This window comes from Pholcus phalangioides, unplaced genomic scaffold, assembly GCF_987345545.1.
Source record: "Pholcus phalangioides strain wild (caught in Gottingen) unplaced genomic scaffold, Ppha-v1.0 ptg000015l_1, whole genome shotgun sequence".
Taxonomy (NCBI): Eukaryota; Metazoa; Arthropoda; class Arachnida; order Araneae; family Pholcidae; genus Pholcus; species Pholcus phalangioides.
The window spans coordinates 76,789,147-76,802,258 of NW_028301608.1; the positions used below are offsets into that span (position 1 = coordinate 76,789,147).

General features: G+C 36.4%; 1 protein-coding gene across 1 annotated transcript; it reads right to left on the bottom strand.

The window, feature by feature from the left end:
- On the bottom strand, positions 1-8,452 carry LOC149076720 (xibalbin-1-like). Its single transcript, XM_089244347.1, has 4 exons — positions 8,364-8,452; positions 4,555-4,657; positions 2,192-2,252; positions 1-1,716 (listed from the first exon to the last, which is right to left on the bottom strand). Exons 2-4 carry the CDS (start codon positions 4,637-4,639, stop codon positions 1,575-1,577), a joined length of 288 nt encoding a protein of 95 aa, XP_089100473.1. The 5' UTR covers positions 4,640-4,657; positions 8,364-8,452; the 3' UTR covers positions 1-1,574.
- Positions 8,453-13,112: the final 4,660 nt, after the last annotated feature.

A 13,112-nucleotide genomic window follows, 5' to 3' on the forward strand; every position in this document is an offset into this window, starting at 1 on the left:
TGCTATTATTACATATTTATTCTAAGACAGACAAGACATTTCTTTCTATTGTACATCAGGGATCCAATTGTGGCATACTGTCATCAGAGGAAACTTAAAATTTATTTCAAACATGTTAAAATGAAAGGAAAATTCGAACGGTGGGAAAAAAGTATTACATACATACAAAATGACATTCATGATAATTTCGATGGATAATACTCGTATATGTGGTATTTTAAAGAGGATAACAGAAAAAAAGAAATATTAACATCAATCATTTCCAGAGAGATAGCGTTAATTTGGCAAGATTCGATTCACGATTATCATTTTCTCGAACGATTTCGTCTCTATAAATTATGTTGCAGACATGATTTCTTTCTTACCTAATTTGTTCGTAGAATTTGATTTGATTCAAACGCCGAACAAAAAATCTAAGAGGAGGATTTTTTCAAATTATTTGCTCATTATCAGGACGTAAAAACGTTGAATAATAGAATAATTTCAGAGGCTTAGAATGGTCATCATAAAGTTAAAAAACAAAAATAGAAGAGTGCAACAGCATGACTAATTAACCCAAAGCCGTTACTTGGGCATTTATGGGTAAGACTCTTTACTTGATCCATGATTAGGTTGAATTCAGTTGCAGTCAAGTTTCTTTGATTGTATAGGGAACGTAGAAAATGGTAGCACCAATACAGGACAAATCAAACCACTTTTGAACGGCCTTCGCGTATAAATCACTAAAGCAAGTGAAACTTGACAAACAACAAAGCAATACAAACGTGACGAGAACCACCAAGTTTAGTTTCAGAAGCAAATACTTTGTGACATATAGTCGTTGACATTAAATTGTTAAGAATTCAAAAATTACAGTTTCTTTTTTTTCTCTGTGAACTGAGAATTTATTTTTCCTTTTTCTCAAACTTATCTAAACCTGTATAAAATGACCGTTGCGTCACGAAAATAATGAAGTTACCAAAACCGAATATCTGAACATATTTCGGGCCAAAAGAGTTAGACATAAAGAAATTTACTGAAAAGCCGCAAAAATTTTCGATATTTATCTACAAAAATAGCAATTCCTAGAGAGAAAATTCGCTACAAATTTGGTTATTGGCGAATAATATTTTCACGTAAAATATATTATTTGCCAATACAACATTTCAATACCTTTCATGGCTGTGAAGTGTGGCCAATTCATTCGTTGCCCAGTCTGCGAAGTGTCCGGAAACTAGTCGGTCACTAGTGAAGTGCCCTAGACTTCGGGCATTGGTCGTAACGTGCATAATTTTCTTATGAAATTTGAAAGAAAGCAATGTAAAAGAATGCAAGTAAAGAAGGTACGAGAAAGAATGCATTTCACTCATTAGAAAAAGGTTTACGCAAGAATCGGGGGAGTTCTGATGTAAAAAAGATCACTTTTGTTAAAATTTCCATAAAACCTGCAAAAAATTTCATTACTGAGCAGTCTAGAGCACTATAAGCGACATGAATGGATTTAGATAGACAAATTCAGGTGTGTCAGGTGAAGTCAAGGGTTAATCTATCACATAGATAACACTAAGTTTCATTTGAAGACAATGCGCTGCAGTTTACTTCTTTCCCCATTGCTGGAAAAGACCAGCCCTTTCACACCGGCAGTTTGTTCCCCACAAATTGCATCTGCAAGCCGAGTTTTCGCAACAATCATTAGGCCGTCCATCGCAACTTCCTCCTCGCCTTATACACGCTCGTCTGAAATCAAAATAAAAACCATAAGAAGTTCATAATACAACTATCAATTAAAAAATTAAATGTATAAATTGTATAAATTAAAAATTTATAAATTTATTAAATGTATGAATTAAAAATGAATTTAATTTGCGTAAAAATTTTATTATACTTTAGTTCCAATATAATTAACGAGGGAGCTTATTTTACTACATTTAACTGTACTTTTTTTCGTTTCAGCGAGTATCGTAGCGTGAAGAAGCAAATTTAAGAGATTCCTACAATTTTTCGATTAATTTTTTTTTCTGTATATACGACCGATTCAATCCGGTCACTTTTGTACAGGCATATTTAACATTGTGCTGCCCCAAGCAGCAGAAAGATGATCGTTCAGTTTCGGTTCGTTTTTGATCGACATCCCATTAAAAAAAAATTCTTATTGCACTGATCTTGAGTATATGCCCCAATTGAAATTCGAATGTAATGAATGAAGTCTTACTTGTCGGCTTTGAGTAGAAGATTGTCCAAACTTTCATTATAATCTTCAGGTGAGCTTCGATCTGAAAATAAAAATATTTAATTATTAGGGCTATTTTAATCGATCGGAACGCGAAAATGTTAATAACAGATTACGGTGAAACGTTTCGAAAAGAAACTTCTTTTACCATAGCTTTTCCAGCCTGAAATGATCACTTCACCCCTTTAATGTCAACCAAAGCAACTTCCAAAAATTTCTGAGTATGTTTCGAAAATATCCCAAGTATAGATAATTTAAGACCTGGCCAGAATTCTTAATGCAATGACATTTTCTCTTTTAATGAAAATGCATTTTTATAACTTTCCTCTTCTCTGGAAATTTATTTTCATTTAAAAATATGTCAAAACTAAAGAATGTCTTTATTCAGCTGAGCTAACTACACGTATCATTTTGAAATCGGATGATTCTTTCTTAATCACCCTGTATACGGAAATCAAGGACCATACAAAGTGTTCTGTGACGTGAAAAAGTTTGGGAACACTGGTCTAGATGGACGTGGGCCACGGCAGAGGAGGCAAAACGATGCCGAAACGGGCATCCCGTTTAGGCGGTGCGGTATGGTTGTCAACCTCCCTTCCTTCTCCATGACAATGATACATTTTTTCATTGAATTTGAGGAAGGGGCGATCGTCCCCATCGCCCTGTATCCGCCTACGTATATGACGGGTTCAAATCGTTTTTTCACGAATTCATTCTAACATACAGCACCCCCTTCGCATCGACAATGAGCAGAATTGACTCAAAATATTTTATGAGGGAAAATTTTTCCTTTCTATTTATTCACTCGCATAAACGTAGGGGTTTCGTAGGATTACTTTGTTATCAGCACACAGAGAGGTTATTCAAAATATTTCTCTTTGCCAATGTTTATTTATTTCTCTGATACAAAAAATGGCTCTTCCTCTCCATACGTTCCAGATTCGTTTGGGTTCAAACTCAGCTATTTTTCGACACATATTATAGAAATTGTGACTAATATAAAGAATGGTGGGGTGGTAGGCTCTTGGGCCTTTCCTCAATGAAACGCTGAAATAATACGAATTGCATAAAAATATTTTGCACGCAGGACCGGACATAAGCAAGTGCGAAAGGTGCGATCACACCGGCCGCAAAACTAAATTTCGTATTGCATTGACTATACGTGTATTTCACGATAACTGTTTTAAAAAGCCACAACTTTCAGATGATGATACTAATAGTAGTTCAGATAAGGTTTTCACGACCATCATTTAATGAAAATTATTTATTCGGGTTCGAAGATCGTCATCTGTTTGAGTTAGTCCTCAACTTTTCCCCAACACTATATAGTGGTTGGCATCTTTAGGAGAACTGGTAAAACGAACAAAACTCGACTCTGGAAAATTTTACTGTTGCTCCAATTTTAGCAATTCTCCTCAAGATGTTAACCACTAGTGTTTGAGCTTGAGGACTAACTCAAACAGACGACGGTCTTCAAACCCGAATGGACAATTTTCACCTATTGATGAACAAAAATATATCGATTTATTAACAGACACACATAAGGTAGTGAATCCATGGCCCCCATATACTTGAATGGGCCCTTGACTTTTTGACAGGACCCAGACTAAGATTTTTAGCTGGCTCTTTATCTTGATTTTCAAGAAAATTTATATATATAGTATTGGAAAAATATAAAAGCTAAGGACCCCAGAGCCCTGTCAGCCTTTCGCGGGGAGGGGGGGAAAGGCATGGTCTTGACAGCACAACGAGCCCTTGGAAAACGAGGTTCTCTGGGTTCCTAACCCTTTCAGAATTGGGGTGCCAGTCAACCCGATTCAAAATCTTATTTCATGTTATTAGATATTACTTTTTATCCTTATCCACCTTCCTTCCATATCCACCTGTAATTCCGAGTATGTCCATGCGTTACTTTACGGAACCTTCTCGGAAAGGTTTTTTTTTTTTTTGATGGATCTGAATTCCAAGACTTAGGCCCTCTCAATTGAATTTCTGTGAATGCATGGAGCAAAAATGATTTTATCTCTGGGACCTACTCCCATCACATTTACCTCACAAAATTGGAGACGGCAGTGAAACTTTTCTCGCATCGGGCCGCTAAAAGACCACTAAGTCCGGTACGGTTGAAACACGTTCGACGCTGTTCGACACGTTGGAAAAAAAACAACTACATACTGTATTTCATCATTATATTGTCGTGGGTGCAAGTACCTAAGCAAATAAAGATTAATGAATCGATTGATTACATTTCATCAACCATGTTTTGCAATGTTATAATTTTTTATGTCATGTGCTGAAAAAATGAATAAAAAGAAATCAAAGGAAAAGAAAAATCAATTACTCACCCCCTGGAGTCTGCGGGTACGGAATAGCTCCGAAAACTTCACTCAACGAAAGCAACACCACAACAGCTGTAAGTACTCCTTTCATGGTCGATGGCTTCAAAATCTGCATGAGTAAATATAGTATTTGATTGAATTACCGCGTGTACAGTATACTCAGGTGAGCAAACGGGTCTCCAACATTTACAAAATTAGTGAATAACTACAATTTCTTTCCGAATTCTAAAGACAGATGGCAGCACTTCTTGAAATACATAGCAATAGATTTATCAGAAACAAACTTCACCTTACGTGCACAACACATAGGCGACCTATTCCGAAATGCAGCAATTCGTTGGATTTTCTTCCTAGGAATGTTTATGAAGGGCATGTGTGGTTCAGTAGTAGTAGTGTACTCAAGTGCAAGCCGAACAACTTTGTGAAAATATTTGTTTTTCGCGTCTCAATGTCTTTTTTAATGTTTTTCGGGATTTATATACTAATTTGGGAGCACCTATTCACAGTCTTCCGTTGTGATATTAAATGGAAAGCGCGAAATAAAAGAAAATAGCGATGTTATATAGAACTATTCTATGTGGAAGTAGTGAATAGAACCTAGACTATTGTGGTTTCTTGAGTCGCCCCCCCCCCCCACATCTCCAACCAACAGTAATGAGAGTGTTTATAAGTTCGTGACCAAAGCGTAAGTTCTCATAGCGCTGTTGACCAAACACAATGCATGCTGATCGTGTCAGCCAATCAAAAAGACTACTACTTAATACTAGTGTACATGCACCTCGTAAACATTCCTGAGAAATTTCTAACAAACTGGTACACGCAGGAACCTGTTGTGTGTGTGTGTGTGTGTGTGTGTGCATTTTTTTTTTTTTTTTTTTATATACGCGTGGTTCGGACATATTTATATTCAGATATTTATATTCTTATTATACTTCGTAGATTTCATATTTTGAAATGAAAATAGCAAATGCCTGAATTTTCATGTTCTGTAGATATCGCATTGAATATTTGTGTGCTCTCTGCAGAGAGACATTTCACATGGGAGACCGGCATGCATTTTCGCCGCTAAGTTGGAAGAAACTGCAGAAAATCAACTTCAGCCTATACCACCACTTTGCTGTCAACGGAGTTTGAACTGGTACGGGTATCAAGAAACTAGTACTTCAAAATAAAAAAATGTTTCCTACGTCTGTCAAGCAAATTGAATCCGTTATAACTCGACATTTTCTAAGCCATAGTTTATGGAGAAGAAAACGGGGCATAAGTCTGCCATCACCACTTATTGCCAATTAGGACAGATTAGATTTGATTACGCTCGTTATATTAATTTCATATTCGTTTCATATTTCGTTATATTAATACCTAAGGGAATCCCCCAGAGTCTGTGAGCCTTTCCCGTGAGAGGGGGCCCACGGTCTTAACAGCACCACGAGCCCTCGGGCTCATTATTGCGATAAAAGGGGAAGAACGCGTGCTCAATTTTTATTTCCTTTTATTGCAATGAAAAATATGTCAAAAAATACAGTAAAATGAAAACTTAGATGCGAATATTACATTGAGAGTTGATGTGAGTAAAAACAAAGTAGCTAATTAGAAAAATTCGATTTTTAGATTCTATATACCATAGCATTTTAACGCCTTTTTTTTTTCTGAAAAATTTATCTCATGCCGATGTTTTAGATTGGCCTGCCTGCTTTCACCTCGTTACTGACAAATTTTTGGAGACATGATTGGACGATAGGAGTTTTGAATCTCACAACGGAAAAAAAGTCTCGTTGTAAGTTATGCGCGGAGTTGATAATTCTTTTGTTACTGACCAGCAACCAACCTACAAACATTCACAACCTCTTTTGTGACATGCATTTCTCAAATGCATCTGCTGCTGTTTCTCACTTCTCACATTGTTTTAACATTAAAGAAGGGAAAAACGATTGCTGTGGTGAATGAATGAATAAACATTTTCCTCCCAATCGACTTTCACGAGAAAACAAGCTTGCATACATATCTCCGCCAAAGCCTACTCATCCGACTACGACTACTCATTCTTGTTGGAAAAGCAGTTCAAGTAAAAATGATTGTAAGGAAACAAGTACGAGCAATTTGCGCAGTTTTGCTCATAGTGATGTCTCCGTTGTGGCCCAGCAGTTAGAGATAATAAACTGCTCTGATGATTTTTTTTTCTTCCTTATGACATTGTAACTCAACACAAAAAAATCATTTTATTATTATTATTTTGCGTTACACAAAAACTTACACCTGACTGCGTCAGATTCAAAAACATTAGAGCGATATTGATTGGATGTAGTTCTTGACCTACGTAGAGACAGACAAACGACGGTCAGTTTTGACTGAGAAACGTCAAATTAAAAAAAAAAAAGATGCGTAATTATAAAAAAATGATGGTAAAATTAATATCGAACTCGGATCATGACCATATAATACGGTAAGAAATGCACATCATGGTTGCTATACAATAAAATACATAAATTATTTATGCTACTGTAGAAGCGAGACTAATCGGTGATTATACGTAATCACTGGCTATGACATGTGTAATCCTAATCATCTTAGTAAGTTTGACAAATTCCGTACATCTATCACTTTTGTCGGTGTGATTATTTGATTCCCCTAATAAGGTTTGGTGAAATGAATATGAAAAAAAATTTATCCCCCTTTTTTCAGTTTATTCGTTTGCCCGTGTGTTGCCCTACGCGTTTTTTGACTCATAAATTAAACTTTAAAAAAATAAGAGGAAACAAAAATTATTATCAGTCATGTAATGTTGGCTTTTTGACACGCATCAACATGTGCAAACAAAACCAGCATTACTGATCAAATTCGTCATCCCAGAAGCTTCGGTGATCGGACGAGAACCGGTGTTTTTAGCATGGTAAGGCCCTTGGCGGTTTATGTAAAATGTCCGGTAAATTTGACGTTTTATCATGAGTTGAGATCCTATTTACCACCATGAGGTGGAGCTTATGCATAATCACCATTAAAGGCGATGAATTCATAAAATATACGAACAAAATTTATCAAACTCACCAAAACGGTCGATGGTTATGCATAATCACCGTGTTTAACACTTCTACCGTAACACACACATATAAATATGTTCGTATATATGGAGGAGCACTGGTGTTGCCATAACGTATGCCAAATTATTCAAATACGATTATTGAGATTACGAATGTACCATAATTCGGAATTCAAAGCAATCAGTGATCCATAACGGAAAAAATTTAAAGTTCAAGTGAATAATTCAGGGTTAACGATTAATAAAATAGGTCAATGAATCGGAGCAATGGTCATGAAAAAAACCAGTTACTTTCCTCTTGTTAGTAACGTGACGGGATATTTTTTTGGAAGAAAACAGAATTTTGTGGGGAAAAATTCATAAATTGTACCTTCTTTGGAAGAATATACAACATTGATATAGGAAAAGCTGTTAGAGTCTAACGTGATACTCTAACAGTCGACGGATGCACGAGAGAGCGGCTGCGAATTGCGTTTTCTTTCCTATTTTCCCATTAACAGTGTAATTTGGAAAAAATGCAGGTTTATCTTTTCCTAAATTCTAAAATTTTTAACTTGATCGAAAAAAATAAACATGTTTTGCCACGAATGTCCTTCGATCGACACTGTGCATTTGATTATTAGCATTACGTTTATTACAATATTTTTTAAGGAAACTCAATTCGTAATAATATGCGTTACGCTATTGAATTACGCTATTACGCTTCACCGTTTTTTCTCGGTTGCAAAAATTACGAAACAGCGTGAAAATGAAAGCAAAAAAAAAAGTGTATCCTTACCTCTGGTTTCGTCTTTGAAGAGGTCAAAGAGTTTTGTATCTCGTGAAAGAAACTGCGCGTACTCCGCTCCAAGGATATTTATACGTTAGTGATGCTTTCCCTGGAGGCTCAAGCGCGCATGCCTCAAATCCTTCCTAGCTGTACCTGGTCGATAGCGTCGAAGACGGCCACACGAAAAAAAGTAAAAAACACATAAGAACAGACATGCTTAACTCCATTTCTGATGCTGAATGGAGAAACGGGACAAATGAAAAAAGAAAGGGATGGAAATGGACACAATAGGCTCGATATGTAAATGATTTTCTGCATTTTTTTTTCGAAAGGGGGAATAGTGTTTCCATTAAATATAATTATCTGAAAATAATTCAAAAATTAAGATCTATTATAGTGATTTCCAAGCGATAAGAAGAGATATTTAGGATATAAAATTTTCCCATTGTCGGAACGTCGACAACTTCGGAATGGAATAAGTATTTATTTGAAATGGAATTTGATATATATACAGGGTGGACAAAAAGTCCGTAGAAACTTTAAAAATGAATGAAAACCCGAAAAATAATCGAAATAAAAAACGGTTTGCAGGGTTAGCATCGCTAGGTCACGGGAATTTTTTAAGACATGAAAAAAAAAAACTCAAAAACAGCCGATAGGTGGCGCTGGTACGGGTGACTTCTGTGGAAATATGCAAATGAAACGGTTATAAAACTTGTGCTCCTAATCCACAATCAGTTCACCTTTGTAAACCGTGCCGTTGCTGGATTTGTGACTCGCCTGCAATGTGTTATCTCCTGTGGTGGTGGTTATGTGGAACACATACTGCTGTACTAAACGAGTTGGAGGCATTCTGTTCGTTATTTACGTGTCTTTTCTTTGACTTGTGTACGTCAGCCCCACCTATACCTGTTTTTGTGTTATTTTTTTTTACGGTCTTAAAAAAATTCCCATGACCTAGCGCTGCTAACCCTGCAAACCGTTTTTCATTTCGGCTATTTTTCCGGTTTTTATTCATTTTTGAAGTTTCTACGGACTTTTTCCCACCCTGTATTATTGACGTATATTGAAAGGAACGTGTTCAACGTGGGTAATTGTTCTGCAAGGGTTACTTTTATTATATAGAACAAATATATACTTCTAAATGTTTATGGTGTGGGAAATTCAAATCTGAAAATAGAAATTTGCTATCAGGCACAGTTTTTTAGTTATTCAACAATATATGTTTAATTTAACTGATATTTGTTGTGCCACTTGCTGTGTTAAAGTGATAAAATGGAGTGGAAAGGTAGAGGTACCTGGACATTGTACAAGTAGTACCTACGGTATGAAGAGAACAAAAAGACCACTTTACAGACTATTAGTTTTTTTTGAGAAATGTTCATGGTTTCACAAATCTGAAATCTAAAAGACATGACTGAAGGCGACTCCACACTACTCTGGCTTGACGTGGAACCATCTTCACGTCAGAGTATTGTGTAGTTGCATTTCGTCGGTGATTTAGGTCTAAGTAATCAAAAAAGCAGATAAATTGAGTTTAGACAATGGGAGGACGCATTTTTCTTCCTTCATGACGTTCTGCAATGATGTTTGGAGCTTAATGAATGCGTTGAAATTCCAATTCGAGCCCCAGGAATATCTAGACGTTTTATAGATGCCCGAAAATATTGTCTAAAGGGATTTCTTGGTAACCGTAATGCCCTGTCTTCCAGGTTGCCTATGTGTCGATCTCCCCTTTAAAAAGTCTCGCCACAGAGAGCAACATACCTATAAACGGTACAAATGTAATTCGATCATTACATTTCACTCACTTCACTTCTGAAATATAGATGGCAGCACTGAAAAATCAGACACAACACTAGATACGCACTCAGACTGTTAGGTACACACACTTACACTTCCGGCGCAACTCACTGGGTAGTAAATTGCTCAGAGATGGTGATAGACCTGAGTTGTGCTCGGTTTGAAAGAATAAAATAAAATAAAGAAAGGTTACCTATGTGTGACTATGACTAAAGAGTCACGTGATATTTTGAAACATGCTGGAATTAGTGAAATATAATGGGCACAGATGGAAAATACAGGCGTCCCTTGACTTTCGCACATAATTGGTTCCTGAAAATATGTGCGAATGTTGAATATTCGAAAGTAGAGGGATGTAAAAAAAACCATCAAAAATTGTACATATGTACACTCATTGCCATAAAAATTTGCGCGCCAAGAAATAATTGTGGGATCGAAACGAAAGTTGGCCTGAAGGTACATGTCGGGCAGATATGCAAATGATTAGAAATGCAGCGTGATTGCGCATTGCGTAATGCCACTAGAGGGCGTTGAACTTCGTTCTCCTAGGAGTATAAAACAGGTAAGCAGAGCTTAGATGGCACCTTCATTCGTCATTCAATTCATTAATGGCAGTAAATTGCAATATAGCGATATGGTCAGTACTGTTGTTTAGCGAAGTAGTGTATAAGGCTGAGATTACGCTCCAAAAGTTTTGTACACGTGCTTTTATAAAACTTGAAAAATACAACCAATAAACAGATCGGTTGCATTTGCTCGAATGTAATCGATCAGCTTATTGGTTGTATTTTTCAAGTTTTATAAAAGCACTTTTACAAAATTTTTACAGCGTAACCCCAGCCTTAGATACACGACGTGTAAAAAAAATGAAATTGAAATTAACTTGAAAACTATGCCTGACACAGATTTCCTTAAGAATCTCGACCCCCTACAAAAAACGATTTTTAATTGTAGAACAGTGTTATTAAAATTTATGACACCTGAAACGTTTTTTTAATTTTCAACGTGAAACTTTTTCACTCTGTTTTTGACTGGCACAACGAACTAAGATGTAATGTTTCTCACAAAGCGCTTTGCTATTGAATAAAAAATTCATCTAACGAAAAAGATGCAAAGTTATAAGCGGTACTCAATAGTACTATGCACAGTGCTATAAGTGGCATGGGGAGCATAAGTTGTTGAAAGTATCAGACTAGAAAAATCCACGCATGTTCCTATGTCCACCTTAAAGGTACTTATTCGTAAGAGATGATCCAAAAAGGGGTATTAGAGGGATTTTATTTTGTTCGCCCATAGAGACGAATATGACCGGAAAAAAGTTCATTCGATAGTTTTTATGAAAAGCAATAATGAGTGGGATGTTGACTGGGTGAAATGTGTTGCTATACGTATGGACCGATGGCGCCAGGGCTATGACAGGACATTCGTTTGGTTTCTTCCTCGTAATATTACAATACCTAACGCTAAATACCGCATGATTTATATCGATATGCCCTTGAGCAAAAGAGAAAATGTTGCTTATTCGAATTTTCTGAAAAATTATCTAAACACATCGGTACTTTCATGCGTGTAAATATTTTTTTTATATCACTAGAGAGATATCGCTTTCGAAGGGTGGAAGCTGGAAAACAGTTTTTAAGAGTAATGGGAAAAACTTTTTTGGTATAAGGTCGAACTCATGGCTATAACGACTTAAGTGGTGACGACACCTCGGCTATAACGTCAATAATGAATCAAACTGAGAGAGAACAATATTAATGAACCTTTCTTATATAACGATGAAAATGCATAAACATCAGATATAAAAGTGTTTCTCAACCTTTCTCTGCCCATGGCTCGCTTTAAACCATACATTTTTCTCGTGGTTTTCGTGTCTTATCCGCCCACCATCCAGGTGCAAGATCCATTGCTGCTGATCGATTTCAATTTAATCAAAACTTAATAAATAAAAATTGTATAACTACGATGGATCTCTGGAACCGTAGGCCTGGCATAAATCCAGAAGGTGGGTGATCAAGAGTCGAATTATATGGGGAAAATAGGTCTGTGTAAAATAGAGGAATAATCACAATTTACAGGATACACAATCAATCGCCTCTCCTGACGCTTCACCCTGGGTCCGTGCCTGCCCTCGGCTAGGAGTTTCCACTGAGTTTTCTCGGGGCTATATGGAGCTGCCTTCTTGTTGGGGGGGGGGGGTTGTTACGAATGGTCGTCTCAACATCGTGGGTGGTCGGGGAAAGTGATGTTCTGGGGCCTCATATTTAGCGCGTTTCAGGCAAAACTTAGATACCAAATTAAGATATATCCAACTAGCTGATAAAAAAAAAAAAAAAAGGGAAAATTTGCACATTTGTGCTTCTGAAATGCAGGGAAGGATGATATATGACACATTTTAAGTAGCTCAATTAAGAGCTTCGACATTGTATCATACAATGCGTTTCACTCTTATCGTTGTAAAATTGGTATTTCCTGAACAGTTGGTTTTAGAGACAACTTTTAATCAGAAAACAACGTTTCAAATGATGTCCCCAGTATCTTAAATGACGTTAAAATAAAATAAAAATATTAATAAAAAAATTTACAAAATTTAGATTTTTATACGGTTCCCCCGTCCTCTAACTTCCAACCAGAAAGTTGTTGCTCTGCCTCTTCTGAGGCCAACAAAAAATTACCATGTTTCTAAGTGCAACATTCGCTGAGACACTTAGATTCGAAAATCAGAGATAAAAGTGGGGTGAGAAAGAAGAGCATAAACTAACGGACAACGCTCTTTTCCCTTTTATGCTGTTCTTTCTCTTTCCCCCGCTCTATAAATTGGAATATCTCAGTTAATATTGCACTTAGAAACATGGAAATTTTTTTTGTTGGTCTCAGGAGGGACTGAGCAACAACTTTGGGACTGGAAATTAGAAGACGGGAGACCGTATAAAAATCTAAATTTTGTAATTTTTT

Bases quoted from the DNA above. Each gene is read 5' to 3' on its own strand.
- LOC149076720 (XM_089244347.1), bottom strand. From the start codon at position 4,639: ATGAAAGGAGTACTTACAGCTGTTGTGGTGTTGCTTTCGTTGAGTGAA. The intron at 2,253-4,554 runs GTGAGTAATTGA...TTTTATTTTCAG, and splicing joins GTACCCGCAGACTCCAGGGG to ATCGAAGCTCACCTGAAGAT. The intron at 1,717-2,191 runs GTAAGACTTCAT...TTTTGATTTCAG, and splicing joins CTTCTACTCAAAGCCGACAA to ACGAGCGTGTATAAGGCGAG.